The sequence below is a fragment of the Rhineura floridana genome, chromosome 10 (assembly GCF_030035675.1).
Source record: "Rhineura floridana isolate rRhiFlo1 chromosome 10, rRhiFlo1.hap2, whole genome shotgun sequence".
NCBI lineage: Eukaryota > Metazoa > Chordata > Lepidosauria > Squamata > Rhineuridae > Rhineura > Rhineura floridana.
The window spans coordinates 29,625,380-29,647,728 of record NC_084489.1 but is presented as its reverse complement, the minus strand read 5'-3'; the positions used below and the strand labels follow the sequence as shown (position 1 = coordinate 29,647,728).

At 42.5% G+C, this 22,349-nt stretch overlaps 1 protein-coding gene across 2 annotated transcripts in view; it reads left to right on the top strand.

Annotated features, from left to right (window-relative positions):
- The window catches only part of OXSM (3-oxoacyl-ACP synthase, mitochondrial), a 209,368-nt gene extending 197,922 nt beyond the window's left edge, over positions 1-11,446 (top strand). The window contains exons 5-6 of one of the 2 annotated variants that reach the window (XM_061587890.1): positions 8,033-8,162; positions 10,868-11,446. In XM_061587890.1, the coding sequence (XP_061443874.1) occupies positions 8,033-8,162; positions 10,868-10,958 (221 nt within the window). In that variant the 3' untranslated portion in view covers positions 10,959-11,446. The remainder of the gene's footprint in view (positions 1-8,032; positions 8,163-10,867) is intronic. The other variant, XM_061587892.1, reaches the window with a different exon arrangement.
- The last annotated feature ends 10,903 nt before the right edge of the window (positions 11,447-22,349 follow it).

Below are 22,349 nucleotides of genomic sequence, written 5' to 3'. Positions count from 1 at the left end.
AGCAAGCGTTTCTGAGTTCAGGACTATAGGTTTTGTAAGGTTTTGTTTTGAAATGAGCTTATGGGAAGCATCAGAATGGCATGGGGGTATTTTCAATATAACATTGCGGAATGTGAAAAATCCCCGCTGGCTATAGTATACAGCCACTCTTGTGGCTGTATAATTTAATAACACAAGGAATAAATAAGATTGCTTTAAGTTCAGTCAACATGAGTGTGGTTACATACAATAGTTTTCTCTTTATATCTCTTAGTCCTAAAACCTGCCTCACTATCCACCTAAACACAAATCCACCCCTCCAAAACCCAGAACCAACAACAACCTCTCCAACTGTCATTCTCTCATTTATACCTTCAATCACCCAGACATTCACATAATCACAACTCAGCATTCCTCAACATTCCAACCCATGTACTCCCCCCTCTCACTCACTCTACTTACCACATTTACCCTACAAAACCAACGTGTACAATAATTACTGTACAACATTTACAGGGGAACCACAGTCATAACCTGTCAAAGAGCTTGCATGTACAAACTGTACAAATGTAGGCTTTGTATATGAGATCAGGAACCCTGTCCACTATTTGGCACTGAGAAGAGGGCCTGCTTCTCACCTGGGTTCATGAAAACCCTCTGCCTCCTGCTATCCCCTTCTTCCCCAGGTATGCCTTTTTTCAGGTGAGGGGGGACTGGAAATGAGCATGTAGCAGAGGAAGAGGCAAATTGTGAGCCCAAATTTGAGTCAGCTTGATGGTGACCATATACTCAACTTAAATTGTGGCTACCATACTCAAATATGCGTGTGTGGGTTGCATTTCAAGCCCTACCCCCGATGAATATTCACCCTGTCCCCACAGAAAGTATGATGGAGTCGGAGGTAGAGAGAGAAAAATGTGTGCTTCTTGGATAAGCTGCTTAATTGTTCTTTTTAGCACTGATAAAGGAAGTGGCAAAAGTGCATTCAGCTAATGTGTAGCTAGGAAATGCTAGATTGTGTAATTTATTTTTATGGGTTCTTTCTGTATAATGAGAGATAAAGAAGTTGTAATTTTGCCAGCTTTATGGCTGGGACAAGGGAAGCTGAGATGAGGGTGAAACAGTTTATTTCTCATTCATATACTCACAAAATGCATAATTATGTCTCCACAGAGGAGCAATAAGCAGAAACAGTAACTGGGAATCACCCTCTGGCTAAACTTGGGAGTGTTCTTTGTAATAAAAAATGAATACCCTTGGCAAGAGATAATACATTATGTTACAAAAAAGTAGAAATTTATGTTTTTCTCTATGTGTTTTCTAATTTCCCTTTGCCTAATTAACTTTCTTGAGTTTCTAAGGTGCAGGCTAGAAATGATGTGGATTGTGTGAATACAGTTAACATGCAATTTTGTTTGTTGGTATGTAAACAATAGTTTGGGAGAGGGGAACCTGAGCACCCTCAGGGATGGGAGGTTTCACTCTTTCTCTTCTTGCCACGGTCTGGATAAAAAAGGCCTCTTGGAAGCTTCTGTTTGTACTGTAAGGGAAGACTCCATTGGCATCAGTGGGAGTTTCCCTTGACACCAAACAGCAGCTTCTGAGAGTTATGTTTTTTCAGGAACATTGCAGGGAGAATATGGGTGCATTCATAAATCACACTAAACCATGGTTTAGTGAGACATATGTGAGCAGCAATGAGCCTCCAGCTTGTGTGCTCTCCTTCCCCTCCACTCACATGCCTGGGAAGAGGATTTCTGTTTTGCATACCTTTAAAGTTGGCTTGTTGTCCAGACCACAGATCATGTTATATAAGTAAGGCCTGTCCATTTAAACAGCTAGCTTCATAAACCATGGTTTATATTCCACAAGTCCCTCAATTAACACATTAACTTCTTTAATTCATTAACTCAGGAGCATCCATCTTTACTTCTGAGTGCTCCCATCCAACATCTCCACACTAGGCTCCTTTCTTCCTACAATGGCCTTCTAGTGACTGACCTGGCCTTTTTGCCAGAAGTAAGTAGGCTAGATTAAATGTTCCCTATCCAGGCTCCATCTTCTAGCTAAGATTTCTATCTTAATTTCCAATCAGAGAAATGTTTTTGTTTGAATTGTATGCATCAAGCAACTGTGGTTGATACTTAATGTATCACACTTAATGACATTATTTGAGCCTGCCCCATGCTGCTATGAGATCACTAGGGCCTGCCCCCAAAATCTCAGGGTTTGGGATCCTTCTGACTTGGCAACCCTAGGAGCTGGGGAGGAACAGATAAAAAAATTTAGAGCAGCTTACACCTGCATGCTCCTTGTCCTCATGAAATAATATTGTTTGTTTTTAACTGTGGTTTAATGTGATATGTGAACTTGGACCAGAATTTAGATTGCCCATCAAATGATCACTGGCAAATCACTCATTCAGACCATTTTTCAGTGAGATTGAATTGAAGGATTAATAGCATATCCTGAAGAAGGATTCTCAGAGTATATGTTTAAATGATCCACTGGGACCATAAATAGAGTTTAGATTTAATAATCTTTAAAAGAGGGAAATGGAGCTATTTCATGTGGGTTTTAATCTGTTTTTTAAATGGTGCCACTTGGGAAAATCTATCTGTGTGCACATCAGTTTGTCAAGAGTTTTCAAATATGTTTAACGCATGGGGAGAGAAAAGAAAATAAGGTAGGAAAGCATCATGGAATTCCCAGGGAGAATTTCTGCTATGCTGCTTATTTGCATTTTGATGAGATCTGATTACTTAACATAGAAAGTTAACTAAAGCAGATAGAAGTACTTCCCCAGACCCCTGAGCTTCATAGCAGCAGTCACATTTTGCAATGAAAAAGGTGTTCAAGGATGGAGGGGTTCCTTAAACTGGAGGAACCGGAAACAGCACATCATTTAAGGAGAATTTTTTGGATCCCAGCTATGTGGAAAACATGTACCAGCTTGATTATGCTGCCATCTCCCTCTAGGAAGGCATGGGTAGAGGGGATCACTAAGCCCTAAAACTGAGCAAGATTAAGAAACAGAAAGTGTTTGAGAAATTCTATTTTTGTGTGAAGTCAGAGATAGCTTAAGAGAGGTAATTTAGTATTTGTAGCTTTTATCTTCCTCACTGTGATGCTTGGCTCTTGTATACACTCAGTCTTTTATTTAAAATTTATGTTGAAACATTTTCTTTATATGAGAGAGACATAGCTAAAGATCTGTTTTTCAGCTTTCCTGCCTCCTAGTTTTTCAGTGATGCTGTCAAATATCTGTGCTTAATATTAGCAAGAGCTAGGAGCTGAAGCACTGCTTAATAATGCTGTCAGAGTGCACTTCCACATGGAGGTTGTTGTGGGTCTCTCATTCACTAGAGAGTCATAAGGCCACAAAGCATCTGTACTTAGTTTGCCTGGATTCCCCCATATGTTCCCATTCCAGATGTGGGAAAGAATCCTAGGCTGTACAATGGCGATGCAACAAACCCCTTAGCTGGTCCTACATTAGGCAAGCTGAGGCGGCCCACCACAGGTAGCAAATTTTAAAAGAAATCAATTTGATAATTATTTCATATATTTTTACTACTGTGAGAGCACCATTTGTGTTTTCTGCCTTTGTACAGAGCCATCTCTGCCCACCAGCAGACTGGGTCTTGCCTTTTCCTGAAAAGTGTACTGTACTTCAGGCTGCAAAGATGAATGCACTTCGCTTCACTTTTTGCCTTGAAAGTAGTGATTTGAGGGGACCAAGACTCAACCCTACAAAAAACACATAACTCCCTCCCCCCACAGCACAATTGTCTCTATGTCTACTCCAAGGTAAGTTCAATTGTGTTAAATGAAGCTTATGCTGAGATAAGTGAGTATAGCAGGGGTGGAAAAACTCTAGTCTGCAGGTCTTATTAGGCTGGCAGTTCTCCTCATTTGTCCTGTCAGGCCATTTTGGCCAAGCCACAATAATGTCAGGTGATGCAGTGCTTTGAAGCCCCGACAGTCAGCTTGTTCTTGAGTCTTTAAAGCACAACATTCTTGGCAAGGGGTTTGCAAAGAGCCCTGCATGGTATTTTGAACTCCAGACAATCAGCTGATTTTTTTAGGGCTTCAAAGTACCACATCATGTGATGCAATTGTGATGTTAGGAGATGGAGAGATGGCCAGCCTTGCCCATCTTTCAAATTTGGCGTAAAGACAAAGGGGAGATAAGGGTTTGGTCCACTGGTGGGATCCAGTTTCCTGTTATGGAAATATGCAGAGATACTTAGCATCTGATACTCAGCTCTTTAGAAGACCTCTTCTGTATCTTTAAAGGTTGTACAGAGGGAAGGGAGAATTTCACCTTGTGGTTTTTCCCATTACAGTGTAGCAAGAAAACCTGCACTTGGCTGAATTGTCTCTTCTCTTAAAGATACAGAATCATTGTCGGCCCTGAGCCTCACAAATATCACACCACCTTCTTGGTGCAACTTCTGGCCGCCACACTGCAGGCATGAAATTTCCTACTGCCTTAAGGTGCATAATTCCCCCCCCCTCATTTTGTTGTTGCCTCTATATGAAAGACGTTACCCTACAAAGGTCAGTAATAAAAGTTATCCTTCCCCTGGGGTCTTATGAGGAAAATTACTGTAATCCCTATGAGAGTTTCTGGAGAAATGAACACAACTGTCCTTCTTGTCAGTGATTGTGACGTAGGTCACAGACTAAGGCCTAGACTCGAGGGTGGCAGGGATAAACACAGTGAAAACTCAGCCAAAAAAATGGTCATACTTTAAACAGTAATATCCAAGTGTATTCAAAATACCTCTAGGTCACCTCTGTAAACTACTAAATGTCCCACATATTCACCATCAAACTGGATATGTGTATTACCAATATTTATTATGAATTAATTTATTAAACAAAATAAATAAGATATATATCAGTATATTAATAGTTAAAATATTATATATTTTAACTGTAAATAAAAGGAATTATTGACATAAACAAATTTGTACCACAGAGAGTGCAATTTAAAGACCATGGAGGTGATCCAGCCAAACATGAAGCACTTCAGGGCTGCTAAATACAATTTAATTCTAAATTCACTTACCTAGGAGTAAGTCCCACTGAATTCAGCTGGGCTTACTTCTGAGTAGACATGTATAGGTTTATGCTGTAAATGACTCAATAAACTTAGGGTTTCTTTGGTTGACCTATTTAATTCAGCATTTATCCTGATTTGCTTGCGGTATGTTTATACATTTATTCCCATACTTTTCAATGCACTTCCCTATTACTTTCCAAACTGCAAAAAGTCTAAACTTTTTAATTAATTTGTTGCATTAGGGAGACAGAGCACTTTAATCCACTTTATCTGTAAACCTACATTTCAGGTATGCGCTTTAATCTGTCCTGCAAAACACTGACAGTCTGGAGTGAACGTTAGACCCATTGATTTCCATGGAAGAGAAATAAGCACAATCAATGGCACTTTGCTTTGTTGGATAATATCCTCTGAAGTTATCACTAATGGGGATGTTAATTCTCATTAGTGATATTGCCATGTAGTTACCTATTCTAGCATACAGATTTGTCCAGCTTGTAATGCTCTTTTCCATTACAAAATGAGTTTCAAAGTTTTTCTATGGGTTAGATTACAATTTGAGCTGGTGCATGTCTCCCCACCCTAATGGCCTGAATGCTGCAATGGCAGGGTCCCAGGCATCTCAGGAATTTTTATTTTTCCAGGGTACCTGAGTCCTATAATGTCTCTGTTCACATGTGACATTAAGCCAAACTATGACTAACCACAAATGTGTGAGCTCCTAGAGAGGAGATTATGGCAAATTGCTCCTGTTCTGCTCCATAAATCCAAGTTCAGACAATACACTAAGCCAGTGGTTCCCAAAAAATGTCGTGACCCCCCCCATGCTAATTATAATTTTAGCCTCTGTTAATTGAAAAAATGGTGCATGGCAAAATCACATATCCAAATATCCCTTTCCATAAAATGACGGTCCTGCCCATTTGGTAGGGGCGGGTTTGCCTACACCCTATTTCTAGGAAGGCTCGGGAAGGTTCCAGAAATTGTGTAAGAGGTCAGGTGGGGTATCTTGACCAATGGGGTAAGGGTTTTGAGCGGCTATATATAGCCTGCTCCGCTTTAAGAGCGCGCCTTTTTTGCCTTGCGGCACGTTAAGAAAAGGCTCCTTGGGTGTCCTGCTGCTGACCGTTTTTGGTGAATTTTCCTTGTAGAGGTTTCCTGCTTTCTACCGCTGGTACCCTCGCGCCTTGTTTAACTTTGGCCAGGCGCAGGGGAGGGCTATTGGGGGGGTGCTTTCTCATCAGCTGAGAGGCGGGTGTGGGGCTTGCCTATTGGTGTTAGTGCCTCGTCTTACCTACTTCCCGGGCGTTCTTCCTGTTTGTTGCAGCGTTCCTCTTTTTCCCGCGCGTCAGCTGGGCAGTGGTGTTTGACCGGCTGCCTCGGCTTGCCGGCTGGCTCTGGCGCTGCGACGCTGAGCCTGCACGTGGCTGCTTCCTGGAGTTCTCCCTCATCGCCTTCCTTTTGTTGGGCCCCCTTTTCCCGCGTGTCAGCTATGCAGTGGTTGCAGTGTTGCTTGCTAGCTCTACTGCTGCTGCGCTGAGCCTACATGTGGCTTTCTATAGGACTTCTCACACTTTGCCTTCTGTTGTTGGCCCCTTTCCGTTTGTCAGCTCTTCCTGGAGCTGGCTGTTTGCAGGTGCGTTCCAGCACCAATCCCACCCCATTTATTTCAGGGGCCTTCCTTGCACCCTATTGGGGCCTTGCTAGAGTGGGTTTTAAGCAAGTGCTTTGCACAAGCAACCCCCCTTTGTGGATGGTAACCTTCATTAACCCCCCCTCCATTTAGCCTGCTACATAATTCTTCCACCCCTTTTTGGATTGTGGGGAGTTGGGTTGTTTACCCCTCCCCTTAGCCCCCTCCCTTGTTCCTTTTGCCTCTTTCATGGGGGAGGTGTGAGTTGCTCACAAGGGTGGGGGGGTGTCTGCTTGTTTTGTCTTATTAATTAATTATATATAATATTTTATTATTAAATATATAAATAAATAGATACGTACATGAATTAATTTTCAGATATTTCTAGATATATAATATGATTTTATTATTATTAAATAAATAAATACATGAATTAATTTTAATATTTATAGATATGTATTTAGATTCCCCCCGCTCCTTTTGCTTTTTTCGCGTAGGAGGGGTGAGTAGCTTGGAAGGGGGGGTGTCTGCTTGTTTTGATTTCTTAAATTCTTTATTATATATGGAATGATTTTATCATTATTATATTAATAAATACTTTGATAATATATAAATTAATTTTAAAATCTTTATAGATATATGGATAATCATATATAGATATATGAAGCTTATTCTGGCGGGTAGCATTGCGGATGTAGGTTTTAGATTGATCTTCGTTGTTGCTTATCCCCATATCATTTATTTTATATACTTAGTTCTGTTTGTATTCCTGCATGCATGTTTTGTATTTTAAAATGATGTTCTCGATCATGTAGCTTCATAATTTGTTGCATTTCTTATGCATGGAGGAAAAGTATAGATGCTTCTACAATAGCGTCTCTAAAGGGCAATAGTTTATTTTAAGGTGAGTATAGAAAAATCCCACATCTCATATTTCTTTTGCGGTTTTTAAAATATGTGAATAGGTGTGATTCCGAGAAAGGTAATCTGTGCTATGTAAGCTTATAGGAAATGCTCTGCAGCCAGGTGAACTCATTGTTGTGGCGTTCTGAGCCAAGAAGAAAGGAAATGCCGTACAGCCAGGTAAACTCATAGTTGTGGCTTTCTGGGAGCCAATATGTTTAAGGTTAATATATATCTTTCCTGTAGTTTTAAATGCTCTGTTTTATCCCTGAAATATCTAAAATGAAACATTATGCTTAATTTGAGATTGACAGTTAATATTGGTCCTTGATTAAAGTGCTCCTCTAGCATTAGGTAAATCTTTATTATGACGCTTTTCCACGGAATTTTTAAATCAATTTAACTTTATTCCACAAATATGAATTGTATACTGCTTGTTTCACAAGATACAGGTACCCTCTTCAATCGCATCTATTTCATGGCAGTCTCGTGTACACTGGGCGCTGCTACCAATTTTCTTCAGCGGCCGTTCTTTCTTCAAAAACAGAGGACTTCCTCCTGTAGCCTGAACTGCAGGTAAGTTTTGATACAGGCTGTAGTTGATAATTTGGTGTCAATTCAGGAGCTTGGGCATGCCAAATAATGGCTGGCTGCCTTTAGGTGCCTGGGGGCTCACTATAGAATTTATTTTCTTGGATTATTTTCCTACAGTGCCAGCGGTACATATGTGGCCTTCTGCCCTTCAGATCTGCATGATACATTCAGTGCAGCACTTGGCTATGGTTATGGGGTAAATCCCCAGACCCTCAACGCTATTTGAGCTATGCGCTTTGTGCATGCGTTTATTCTGCAAAGTATAATACAATATCTATTCATCACTTGGTATGTCTGGGTTTACGTGCAGTCAGGAACCCATTTTATGAATATCATAAAGGGGTTGGTTACATTTCACTCTAATGCCACCTGATCTTATGAGGCCATCCTCCCCCCCCATTGAACGAATGATGTACACCTTGTTGCAGTTTATTATCTACTAAAGAGGGCAGGACGTTACCATTGGGAATATATCTTGCCTCCTTTCTGCCTTTGTCATTAATTTTCTGGCCAAGTGTATTAGGGAACCCATTTCATGAAAACCAAAGGGTGTTAGTTGCATTCCACCCTGAGACCGCCTGGTCCTATGTGGCCTTTTGCCCCGGATGTGCTATCGATACTCCTGCCTTCGATGATTCTTAGTTTCCCCCCCCTTACAGGACAGTTGTCCTGGGCGGTGGCCTTAATAATATTTTCAGTGAGCCTTTTGCCCTGGAAAAATTAGCTTTCTGGGCAAGTTACTGTAAAATTTGAGCCCTGCGCTTATATTGCCGTGCTGTTTTTTTTTTTTTTAGCGCATACGCTTAATATGGACCAGTGGGCTAGTGACTGAGTGGTCACTCAGTCTCTGGTTTCCCTCGGATAGAGCTTTTTCTCTGTTAGGCCAGTGGGCCAGTACTATCTTTTCATATTCATTAATGGCTACGTATTGATTTAATTTTGATTATTGCTATGTTGTTCGTATGGCCATTATGTTTAGAGGTTGCATTTCTTTCATACAGGAGTGGCTGCGACAACTGCCCTAGCGGGCATGCGTTCTGGAAGTATTCTGATATTTATGCTATATTCAAAAGGGCAAAATTAATTCTGTCATAATTATCGCTTGACACTCTCTGCGCTGGCCTTTAATCCAAGGCAAGAGGAATGCAGGATCATTCTGTAGATTTAGGGTCAGAAAGGTCCTTGAGGGTTGGTTGTGTTCCGCTCCCAAGGCCACTGACTGGAGGAGGCTAATCACACCCGATGTCCTCCTTCAGATCTTGCCTTTATTTAGGTCAATGTGCTCATCTCTGTATGAGTCGCACCTGTTCGCCGCAGTAACTCTGACGATGTTCTATGGTGCTTTTCGCCCTAGTGAAGTATTGGTTTCCTCAAAGCGCGATGTGTCCTGTAGTGCTTTATGCTGGCGATTGCACGTTAGGTGCAGATTTAATGAGGTTTTCCTTAAATGTCTTTAAGACTGATCAATGGGGCCGTGGCAGTTCTGTATCTTTATTTAGTTGCCAGGTACCTGAATTATGCCCAGTTTCCACTATGCGGCAATTTTTTTTGTGTGTGTGTGTGTTTCAGGCCAGCGGGCCAGCGTTATCTCTTATACATGCAGATAGTTCTGCCCTGACTCAGTTTCAATTTTGGGCCGTTGTTCGGCGGGCCTTGTTGGCCAGTGGTTGCGATGCTGGAGTCTTTGGGCTGCATTCCTTTCACATTGGAGTAGCTACGGCCGCTGCCCTCGTGGGCATGAGCATCGAGGACGTCCAGACGATTGGCAGGTGGCGTTCTTCAGCTATAACTTCTGCCCTTGCTCCCAGCTCTCAGAGGGCATAACCAGCGTGCCTTGGGAATGTTCAGGCGTTCCATGCCAGTAGTGCTTTGCCTCCTGTATGGCCTATCCCTGTTTCACATTTGCTGCAGTTTAAGTTACATCTGAAAGGGCAATCTCATTCTGTTTCTACCATCGCCGGACACCTCTCTGCGCTGGCCTTTATTTCCAAGGCAAGAGGATTGCAGGATCATTCTGTAGATTTTAGGGTCAGAAAGGTCCTTCAGGGTTGGTCGCGTTCCGCTCACAGGCCTGCTGACCGAAGGAGGCCAATCACGCCCGATGTACTCCTTCAGATCCTGCCTTTATTTAGGTCTCTGTGCTCATCTCAGTATGAGTTGCACCTGTTCGCCACAGTAACACTGACGATGTTCTATGGTGCTTTTCACCCTAGCGAAGTGTTGGCTTCCTCAAAGCGCGATGTGTCCTACCGAGCCTTTTGCTTTGGCGATTGCACGCTAGGTGCAGAGATAGTTAGGCTTTCCCTTCGAGTCTCTAAGACTGATCAAAAGGGCTGTGGCAGTATTATTTCATTGAGAGTTTGCCAGGTCCCTGAATTGTGCCCAGTGGCTGCAGTGCATTTATTTCTGTCAATGAGGCCAGCAGGCCAGCGTTACCTCTTTATACATGCGGATGGTTCTGCCCTGACTCAATTTCAATTTTGGGCCGTTGTTCGGCGGGCCTTGTTGGCCAGTGGTCACGATGCTGGAGTCTATGGGCTGCATTCCTTTCGGATTGGGGCGGCCACGGCCGCCGCCCTCGTGGGCATGAGTGTTCAGGACATTCAGGCGATTGGAAGGTGGCGTTCTTCCGCTTTCAAGTCTTATGTCAGGTATTGATTCTGATATATTGTTTTTTCTTTTCTTAGGTGTGCTGAGCCTTCCTGTGCCTGCAAGGGTCATCATGTGTGGCCACTCTATTTTATTTTGGACACATCGGAGAGCCTTCTCTACACTTGATGGGACACAGCTGCAGCTTTCTGCTAGAGCAACGGTTGGCTGGGAGGCTCAGAGGGGCATGCTTTGGGATGCGCTCATGCCTTTGGTGTGTCGCCTTATGGCATCATTTAACCAGCCACATGTGTTGGTGGTTCATTTAGGGGAAAACGACTTGGTGCAGCAGCCAGGTATGGATCTGCTGCTTAGGATCACCCGGGATTTTAATGCTCTCATCCAGTCATACCCGGACCTTGTTATAGTGTGGTCCGACATGCTGGTGCGACGTGTTTGGAGGGGTGCAATGCACCCCAACAGGATCGACAGATCCAGAAAGTGGGTGAATAGGAAAGTTAGGAGTTTAGTTTTGTCATTGGGTGGGGCATATATTCCTCATGACAAAATCCGTTTTCATGCACCGCATCTGTTTCGAGATGATGGTGTCCATCTTTCGGATATTGGGTGTGATTTGCTATTGGAGGATTTTAGGTTGGGTTTGGGGGCTTTGTTTTCTTTGGGTTGAGGGGACCAAGCTTCAGCTGATCCCCTCTTGTGGCGTTGGATTCGGGCAGGTGAGGTAATTGGGGTTAAAAATGGAGGTGGATGAGGCATTTGGGTAAAGGGCACTCCCTGGTGAAACATCAAGGCGTAATGCCTGGTGTGGATCCGGGGGGTGTCCACGTGGGACCGGCTTGCACATCATGGTGAACGCCTGTACGGTGGGGCCAGGATGCGGAGGTTGGAACCACAAACCTGACTCCGATTGCAAGGAGGGAGAAGTTTTCCCACATCCTTGTCTGGGGAGTTGCAGTACGATGTGACTGACTTGCCTCCTGGTTTGGAGGGTCTAGACCCTCATACATAGGTTGAGCCTCACCTGCCCGAAGGATTTGAGATTATTAATTGGCGGATTGGAATTTGATTGATTATGTGTTATATTTTAATAAATATAACATTTCAACCATACATGTGTCACGAGTCTTCCTTGGTGTGTTGGCAAAGCTCAGTGAAGACAGGGAAGTGTTGATTTCTTTTCTTAACTTAAAGATCTAATCAAATTGGTTTCCCCCTCTCCACAGTCTGAAGATATACAGTCCTGTCTCCCAGCATCAGTGGGTTAGTGTTGGATTAAGAACCAGGTTCAAATCCCTACCCATCCATGAAGTGGGTGACCTTGAACCAGACACAGTCTCTCAGCCTGAGCTGAGGTTTGGTGTAATGATAAAATGGAGGGGGCGGGACCGTGTGCACCACCTTGAGCATCTTGGAGGAAAGGTGGGATATAAATGCAACAATAATTTATTTATTTATTATTTCATTTATACCCTGCCCTTCCTTCCAGCAGGAGCCCAGGGCAGTAAACAGAAACACTAAAAACACTTTAAAACATCATTAAAAGACCTTAAAATACATTAAAACAAAACAATGTTAAAAACAATTTAAATTTTTTTAAAAAAAATCTTTAAAAAAAGGAATAAAGATATTTGTTGTTGTTATGTGCCTCCAAGTCGACTACAACTTATGGCAACCCTATGAATCAGTGACCTCCAAAAGCATCTGTCATGAACCACCCTGTTCAGATCTTGTAAGTTCAGGTCTGTGGCTTCCTTTATGGAATCAGTTCATCTCTTCTTTGGCCTTCCTCTTTTTCTACTTCCTTCTGTTTTTCCAAGCATTATTATCTTTTCTAATGAATCATGTCTTCTCATTATGTGTCCAAAGTATGATAACCTCAGTTTCATCATTTTAGCTTCTAGCGATAGTTCTGGCTTAATTTGTTCTAACACCCAAGTATTTGTCTTTTTTGCAGTCCATGGTATCCGCAAAGCTCTTCTCCAACACCACATTTCAAATGAGTTGATTTTTCTCTTATCTGCTTTTTTCACTGTCCAACTTTCACATCCATACATAGAGATCGGAAATACCATGGTCTGAATGATCCTGACTTTAGTGTTCAGTGATACATTTTTACATTTGAGGACCTTTTCTAGTTCTCTCACAGCTGCCCTCTCCAGTCCTAGCCTTCTTCTGATTTCTTGACTATTGTCTCCATTTTGGTTAATGACTGTGCCAAGGTATTGATAATCCTTGATAAGTTCAGTGTCCTCATCGTGAACTGTAAAGTTGCATAAATCTTCTGTTGTCATTACTTTAGTCTTTTTGACGTTGAGCTGTAGTCCTGCTTTTGTGCTTTCCTCTTTAACTTTCATCAGCATTCGTTTCAAATCATTACTGGTTTCTGCTAGTAGTATGGTATCGTCTGCATATCTTAAATTATTGATATTTCTCCCTGCAATTTTCACACCTCCTTCATCTTGGTCCAATCCTGCTTTCCATATGATATGTTCTGCATACAGATTAAATAAACAGGGTGATAAAATACACCACTGTCTCACACCTTTCCTATTGGGAACCAATCGGTTTCTCCATATTCTGTCCTTACAGTAGCCTCTTGTCCAGAGTATAGGTTGCGCATCAGGACAATCAGATGCTGTGGCACCCCCATTTCTTTTAAAGCATTCCATAGTTTTTCATAATCTACACAGTCAAAGGCTTTGCTGTAATCTATAAAGCACAGGAGGATTTTCTTCTGAAATTCCTTGGTCCATTCTATTATCCAATGTATGTTTGCGATATGGTCTCTGGTACCTCTTCCCTTTCTAAATCCAGCTTGGATGTCTGGCATTTCTCGCTCCATATATGGTAAGAGCCTTTGTTGTAGAATCTTGAGCATTACTTTGCTTGCATTGGATATTAAGGCAATAGTTCGATAATTACTGCATTCCCTGGGATCCACTTTCTTTGGAATTGGGATGTATATGGAACGCTTCCAGTCTGTGGGCCATTGTTTAGTTTTCCATATTTCTTGACAGATTTTAGTCAAAATTTGGACTGATTCAGTCTCAGTAGTTTGTAGCAACTCTATTGGTATGCTATCTATTCCCGGTGATTTGTTTCTTCCAAGTATTTTGAGAGCAGCTTTCACCTCGCATTCTAAAATTTCTGGTTCTTCATCATATGGTTCCTCCATGAATGAATCTGTCATCCTGGCATCTCTTTTATAGAGTCTTCAGCGTATTGCTTCCATCTTCCTTTTATTTCATGTTGGTCAGTGAGTGTGTTCCTCTGTTGATTATTCAACATCCCTCCTCTTGGTTTAAATTTCCCTTTCATTTCTCTAATCTTTTGGAATAGACCTATTGTTCTACCCTTTTTGTTATCCTCTTCTATTTCTATACAGTAACTATTGTAATAGTTCTCTTTGTCCCTACGTACTAGTCGCTGTATTGTTGCATTTAGGGTTCTGACTGTGTTTCTATCTCCTTTTGCTTCTGCTTTCCTTCTCTCTTTAACCATTTTAAGAGTTTCTTCAGTCATCCATTGAGGTCTTTCTTTTTAACTAGAGATATTGTCTTTTTGCATTCTTCTCTGATAACGTCTCTGACTTCATTCCATAGTTCTTCTGGTTCTCTGTCAACTAAGTTTAAAGCCTCAAATCAATTCCTTATTTGATCTTTATATGCTTCAGGGATCTTATTTAAATTGTATTTTGGCATTATGATTGCTTTGTTGGTCTTTGTTAGCTTTACTCTGATTTTCGATACGATCAGTTCATGATCTGTACCACAGTCTGCTCCTGGTCTTGTTTTTGCAGAAAGTATGGAACTTCTCCATTTTCTGCTACCATATAATCAATTCGATTCCTATATTGACCATCTGGTGATGTCCATGTGTACAGTCGTCTTTTCGGTTGTTCAAAAAATGTGTTCGCAAGAAACAAATTATTGGCTTCACAGAATTCAATAAGTCTTTCTCCTGCTTCGTTTCTGTCTCCTAGGCCCCATTTCCCCACAATTCCTAATTCTTCTCTGTTCCCTACTTTTGCATTCCAATCCCCCATGATTATCAGCACATCTTGTTTGGTGTGTGATCAATTTCTTCCTGTACTTCTGCATAAAATCTCTCCAATTCCTCTTCTTCTGCGTTTGCCGTCGGAGCATAGACTTGGATGATGGTTATGTTGATAGGTTTCTCATTTAATTTCATTGATATCACTTGCTCAGACCTTGCGTTGTAGCTCCTAATTGCTCTTGCTACGTCACTTCTCACTATTAAAGCAACCCCATTTCTTCTTAATTTCTCATTTCCTGCATAAAATATCTTGTAGTTGCCTGATTGGAAATGTCCCATTCATGTCCATTTTAGTTTGCTCACACCGTATTGTAATGTTGATGCGTTCCATTTCTTGCTTGACATTTTCTAACTTTCCCAGGTTCATGCTTCTCACATTCCTTGTTCCTATTGTGTGCATCGTGCAACTCTGGACTTTCCTTTCGCATCTGTGCGCATCAGCCTCTGGGCTTCCTTTCGGTTTTGACCCAGCTGCGTCATTAGTTACAGCGCTACTCGTACTTGTCCTTTGTTCTTCCCCAGTAGCTCGGTGAGTGCCTTCTGACCTGGGGGTCTCATCTTCCAGCGCTATCTCGTGTTGCATTTTGGATACTCTGTTCATAGGGTTTTCGTGGTAAGAGATATTCAGAGGTGGTTTACCATTGCCTTCCTCTGAGTTTGGATGCATCTTGGTCTGGTGTCTCAGCTTTGACCATTCCTCCTTGGGTGCCCCTGCTAGGAGTCTAGACTCTTGGTCTAGACTCCTGACCGCATTGCTCTTAGCTTCTTCAACATTCTCAAACCCCCTCACCACGTTAAGGTGTGCATCCGAAGAGGAGGATAAAGATATTAAAAGACATATTAAAAGCAATTATAACACAGACGCAGACTGTTAATAATTAAATAAATAAATACATTTCATCTGCAGTATGTGGACCCCAGCCTCAGCCAACCTGCTGAGCATTTTAATGCAAATGCAAGCACAAGCGCAAACCCAAGCGCAAACACACGCACAATGTGGTAGTGGTGGGGTTGCTAGATTGTGAAGACAAAAGGGTGGATAGATTGAGGAGGGGGGTTAGTGCTTTTAGGCCTTGGGATGGTCATGAGAATTAATGACTTGGTTAGCATGCACTTGGGGAATGATTGTGGACCAGATCAGCACATGCACACATACACAACACACCTGTCCCTCCTACAAGCATCTGGAGGTGTGCATGCATTTGGGCATGTGGGAGGGGAAAGTCCTCAACTGCCACAGGATCTTAGAAAGAGAAATTGGGGGCGGGAGTGTAGGTGGAAGAAATGGGGGATGCTGGCACACACACTTAGGCTCAGAGATGGGGGACGAGCAAGTCCCGAGCTTCCTCACTGCTCCTTAGCTCTCTCTGGGCCAAAAGCAAGATCTGGGTAGCCGTGCAAATAAGGATAATTTTTAAAAGGAAATGGCAGTGAATCAGGAGCCAAGAAAGGTAAGCAGGCAGGCAGGAAGGGGGAAAGCAGCCTTTACTTGTACTCTTGCTTCTTTTTGCTTCATGAAAAGACCTCTCCTCTTGTTGGACGATGTCAGCAGCAGCAGTGCGAGGAGTGGGGAGTTGGTGATAGTAATCCCCTCTTCTTCCTGATAGCTCCACCCTCAGCCTCCTTTGGCATCTGCCTTGTGTTTTATAGGCAGATGCCTGCCCTCGGCGTGCCTGAAATGTGCTCTGGTGCTTCAGCAAAAGTCCTCCCCTCTCATTTGGAGCAAGGGGGAGGTGTTATTGGCAGCTGCAGTGGGGAACAGACAGTGTCCAGGGAGTGAAGACCTTTTAAGAACAATTAATAAATAATTCATTTCTTTACTTTCGTGACCCCCTCTGGCTTACTTGTGGGCCCCCTGGGGGGGTCACAGCCCTCAGGTCGGGAACCACTGTACTAAGCCCAACCATAGCTTAGCTCACCACAGCGCAGCACTAGGACAAGAGTAAGAGCAACGTAGCTGCAATCTCTTCTCTTGGAGCCTGCATGATTACCTGTTCATGCTAAGCTGTGCTTTGGCTTAGCGTGTTATATATGAAGTGGCTCAATATATCCCAGGATTCTTTGTGCAGAAGATACTGCTCAGCTGGATCTCATTAGGAACGCAAGAAGATGTGAATAGTGGAATTGGGCTGAGATGTTTTGATATAAAGGTAGGGATGCTCACTTTCATCAAACTCAGTCCTCAAATGCTAAATGCTGCCATCTGGTAGCGGTGGGGTGCTGCCACTCACCTGACTTTCAGTTGGTTGCATGGCTGCTCCTTACTGTGAGGTAGAGGGGCAAGGTAGCAGTGAGGCTGGTGTGGTGGAGCCGCACCAGTGGAGCCAATCTGGCACTTTTGATGGTGAGTTTGCACTGCAACAAGCTGCCTGCCGGCTCACCCCTCTACCTCCCAGTAAGGAGCAGCAACTGACTGGAGGTCAGGTGAGTGCTGCTACCCTTCCACACTGTCCACTACTGCTCCCATCATTGAGGGTTTTCAAGTCTAGCTCCTTCCAGTCTGTTGTGATGCAACCAAATGAAAGGATCAACACAAAGAAGAGAAAACTTGGGGAAAAAAATCTGTCAGCTATATTTTATTTTGCACTGTCAAACATGCTGGAAGGCAATGACAGTGATGCTATATAGGACAATTATGGTCTGCATGGGACAGACAGAGATTTCAAGGCTTGTGTCAGTGACAAGGGACACTTAAAAGATATTATGCTTTCTTGTCCTACCAGCAAACAACAAAACAAATGTATTTCAAAGGAGATACAGTTTGCATACCGCCAAGGGCGTGAATAAGCTTGGCATAAACATATCTCCATGTGTGCCCATCTGTAATCTAAATCTTAATTATTTTGCTTCTCCAGTGGTACAGCTAGGTAATTTTTGGACCCTGGATTTAATGGTCTTATGGGAACCCCTCCTTAGATGGTCAGGGGTATCACTTCAGCTGCGACGCACATAATTAACATTGCTGTTCCCCCATTCCATGCTTTACAACTGCTTCTACATTCCTGATGTATTAGAGCAAAAAACACTTTTCCAACCCTTATAAAAAAAGATCAGAAATACTCTGTGCATGTGCAATTTTGCATTTTAATTACACTTAGTTCATAGAGCCATCATGACTAAAGGAATAAAATGCAGTTTACGTCTCCTGCCCTGATGCCAAACACTTTTACTTGGGTATAAGCACCATTTTGTTGTAGAAAAGGATAATACAGTTTTAAAGTAAAAACAATGAAATGCCTATCTATAAACATGCGGATACCTGGCCAGCCACCACCTATTTTAAAAAATTAAGAAGAAAAAAAGGATGAGGCAGCAACCAAGCATCAGCCCTGGTATACCTATGCTGACCTGTGTGCTAATGCCATGCCTGTTCGCTCCTGCCCCATCCTGGGTAGTTATTTTGGAACCCCCTTGGGCTGTGAGTCCCTAGGCTTTGACTCCATAATTGGCCCACTGCATTTTCTTCTTCAAAGGAAATGATTTGAGAGACTTTTCAAGCATTTTAGATCTGTGGCCATTTAAATAGTTTTGTAAATATGCTGCCTATTGACCAGGTGTCTCGTAGATGCAGGGCACCAGACATGCCAGGGCCGTTGGGCACCAGCTTGCCCTGGGCCCCAGCATGTGTGTGTGCATGCATGAATGCACACACACACACACACACACACACACACACCCTACCTGTCTCTCTCAAGGAGGGAGCTTCTTCCGCCCACCCGTTTGCTGGCTTCATCTCTCCTGTCTTTTGCAGCTGCGCGGGCTGCTACACGCACACATTGCTGCCATCAACCAAGATGGCAGTGGAGGCTTCAGCCCCTTAGGGAAACCTCAGCCACCGTCTTGGTTAATGGCAGTCCTGTGCATGCAGCCGCAAAAGATAGGAGAGATGGGTAAGTGGAGCCAGCGAACAGGCGGGTGGAAGAATCTCCCTCCCTCCCTCCCTCCCTACTCCCAGAGTAGCTGCCACAGATTGCAGAAAAGGAGTGCTACTCCTCCCCCACCCTATTGAGAGGCCCCTCAGGGGCCTCTGTGGCTCCAGGGGCCCTTGGCCAGGGCCTGACCTGGCCGCCCTTTGGGACTGGCCCTGTGTAGATGTCTTTAAAATCTAGCCCATTCTGATAACACAGCTGACCGAAAAGATCAGTTTGTTTGTACTCTTACTTGCACTCCTCCATCTGTATTATTATGGGGCAAAACCATGTTTGAGCTGTGTTTTAAAAAAATGCATTTGGACCACTGTACAAGAAAAATTCCCTACAGCTAAGGGGTTCTGAAAACCCCAATTTTCCTTACAACTTTCCTGACAACAAAGTGTTTTGTTGTTGGTATATATAGTGATAATTTATTTGTCCTGGTAACCAGTGGTGGCTTTGTAGAAATGAACAGCACATCCATTCATGTGTGGTAGAATACTCAGTTGTTGCTAATTCCCTTTTTCTTCACTTCTCTGACATTATCCCATTGATTGGGACTCCTTGATATTGGAAATAAATTAGTAAAATGTGTAAAAGCAAATATACTACAATGCAGAAGCACCATCATTTGCAATTTTGGAAAATAGATACTTCTGTACTTTCTTCATATATTAGAATATAGTCTAGTGTAATGGTGGTTTTTTAATCATTTTCATTTTACATTCTCCCTACTTAGAGATTCTCTTGACAAAACAAAGCCAGCAGGGATCTTTCAAATGATATCCAGCAAAGCTTTGCAGTGGTGATGATGATAACGTTTTGCAATGCCACTGAACCACTGCAGACAGTCATGGTTTTCCTTCCTTACTCTTTCTCCTGAGTGGTGTGAGAACTCTACTACCACAAGCAGACCTTTAGAGATCAATGCCATGTTGGTGTAAAGCAGCACTGTGGAACTCTATGGGCCTCCAGACGCTGTTGGACTACAAGGCTGTGCCATGTACTCAGAAGCTCAGCACTGTTTGTTCCTCTCTTAGAATTGATGGGTTTTAAAAAAGGGAAATGTCTGATGAATTTTCACAAGTTTAAGCAATATCTAGCAGAATTTGGAAAAACAATCCCTTTTCTTACTATTAATAAAAATGCAAATAGTTTTAAATCAGCTTCCTTTTTTAGTAATTAAATTGTGACTCCTATCCTAATTGAGAAGAATTTTTACTGACATCTTGGAGATATACAAGGAACCTTTTATAGAGTTCTCATTACCAATTCATGCCTCAATGAAAGGAGTTTTGCCATATTGTTACCCAGGATTTATGTGAGCCAAGGTGACTTTTGTTCTGAAACTTTTGATGTTTTTCATTTTGGATGCTTTTGGTGTGCTAAATCTTCTTAAGATTCCCTTTGTAGAATCCCGTAGAAATCAAGATATGTTACAGAGTAATGGAGGCAAAATATTTTGCAGCTAAAATTACATGTCTCCTTCAAATGAACTGAAGCAAGATTTTTTTAAAAACAAAACAAAACATTGAGAGTGACCTCTAAATGATCTGGTGGAGCCAGAGCTTGGGCAGAATTTGTGCAAACCTCATCCTGGTAGCTTAATTTTCTCATCCAGGTAGCTTCCAATGAGAGGGCCCTCCATGCCTTTTGTACAGAGATTGCTAAGGAGTTCAAATCTCCTTTCCCAGTGGTTTCACTTATAGGTTAAGAAACATAGGACACAAGTTGGAACCTTGTGGCACCTTAAAGGCTGAAGGCCATAGGGTGGAGCAGTAGTCTTCCAGCACCATCTTTTTTGGGCACAATCTACCCCTTTCTGCATATATACAGCTCATGGAACTGTTTGCACAGCAGGACATCTTTTCCAGCTATAATGATGAGATTGACCATTACTTCCAATGGGAGACCCCTCCATGCCTTTTGTATTGAAATTCAGCAGCCCTGCTACTTCCAGGGTCTCAGATGGAGGCAATGTAATCCCAAGGAGAAGAGGAAATGAAAGGGCTCCATTGATGTGGAGGAGAAGTAATATTTCACATTGTTACTTCTGAGTCCTTCCTTCCCTTCCCCCCATTCTCTGTAGGAAGCATTAACGATATTTGATTATACCGAGTGCTGGAGAACACCTAACCAATGGACCAGATTAGGCTCAGCAGGGGTTCCAGTTTGGCCCGCAAGGCCATTTCCCCCAAACCATGCCCACCTGCCCCACACCTGATGTTGTATGTGGGGCAGATAAAGATGCAGTCTCAAAAGAACTATTGGGAGCCTTAAGGTGCCATGTTCCTTGATGAGCAAGAAACAGCAAGCCCTGCTGCAATTGTCTGCACTACAGAGTTCATAGTGGGAAACTCAGTAGTGCTGATCAAAGTGCTGATTGCCTGATAAGCACGTACAGCAAGGCTCGCAGGAAAATAATCCCTTTGGCCGTGTGTTTTGAAATCAAGCTATGCTTGTGGCAAAATGAGCTGAATGGCACCTTCATCAAATCCTGCTTCCTTTGCCCACATGGTTTGATTTCAAAACATATGAGCAAAGGAAGCATAAAGGGAAACACTTCTTTGCCATGTAGTTTAAAATCAACTGTGCAGGTAAACCTCACTTTCTTTGACTGTGCAGTTTCATACTGCACAGGCAAAGGAACATTTTTGCTTTGCAGAGGTCTGCAAAGGAAAATGCTTTACCTATGTCATAGTGACATCAGGTAATTGACAGGTGAGAGAGCCTACCCACCTGTCAAAGTGGCCCATGAGGGCTGGGCAAAACTGCATTAGCCATATCCAGTTCCCCAGCCTGCACTAGAAGAAAGCATATCCATTCATGCAAGGCTTGGCATCTGATTTTTGTGAAATCTCCCTACCTATTATAGTCTTCCACACCCCTCCAAAAGCTGCTTCTGATAGTTGGAGGGCCCTGAAGAAGAGTATGGGATATAGTATAGATGACTGCAGTGGTTGGGGTGGATTGATGAAAACTGAGTGACTCATCTTGCATGAGAGGAAACACTTTCTGCTACTCCAAAGCGATCACTGGATACAAGCAACCCATAGTCAATACATCAGCTCTTTGAAATATTGCATCTATTAAATTATCCTGATATGTTAAGAGTATGATAGAGGCAAACCATTTACTATTACAATCATGGCTACAGTTTAAGAGTAATGCTGAACCATGAGAAACTATGCTTGGCATTTTGTCACTGGAATCATACTGTGAACTCCTTTCCTTGTGTTTTGTAAGATTTCCATATTTGTGTGAATAATAGCTAAAAGAACAATATGCATGAAAGTAAATAAATGATCTCATTTATTTTACATGATTAGATGGGGGGATGCTAGACAGTATAAATAATGCCTGCCTTCTCTTTCAAGGAAAACAAAGCATTTGTCTAATTCTTTTCAGGAGTAATAAAACAAACAGCATAACACTTGAGAAGAGACACTGCAGAACAAATTGTAGACACGCAGACAATGTCTGGAATTAATTCAACAAGCAATTGCTGTGTCAGAACAGACATAGCCATATATATTTTTCTTGATTAGAGCAGCATATAAGAGACTTATTGAGATGGGGTCTCAATTACATC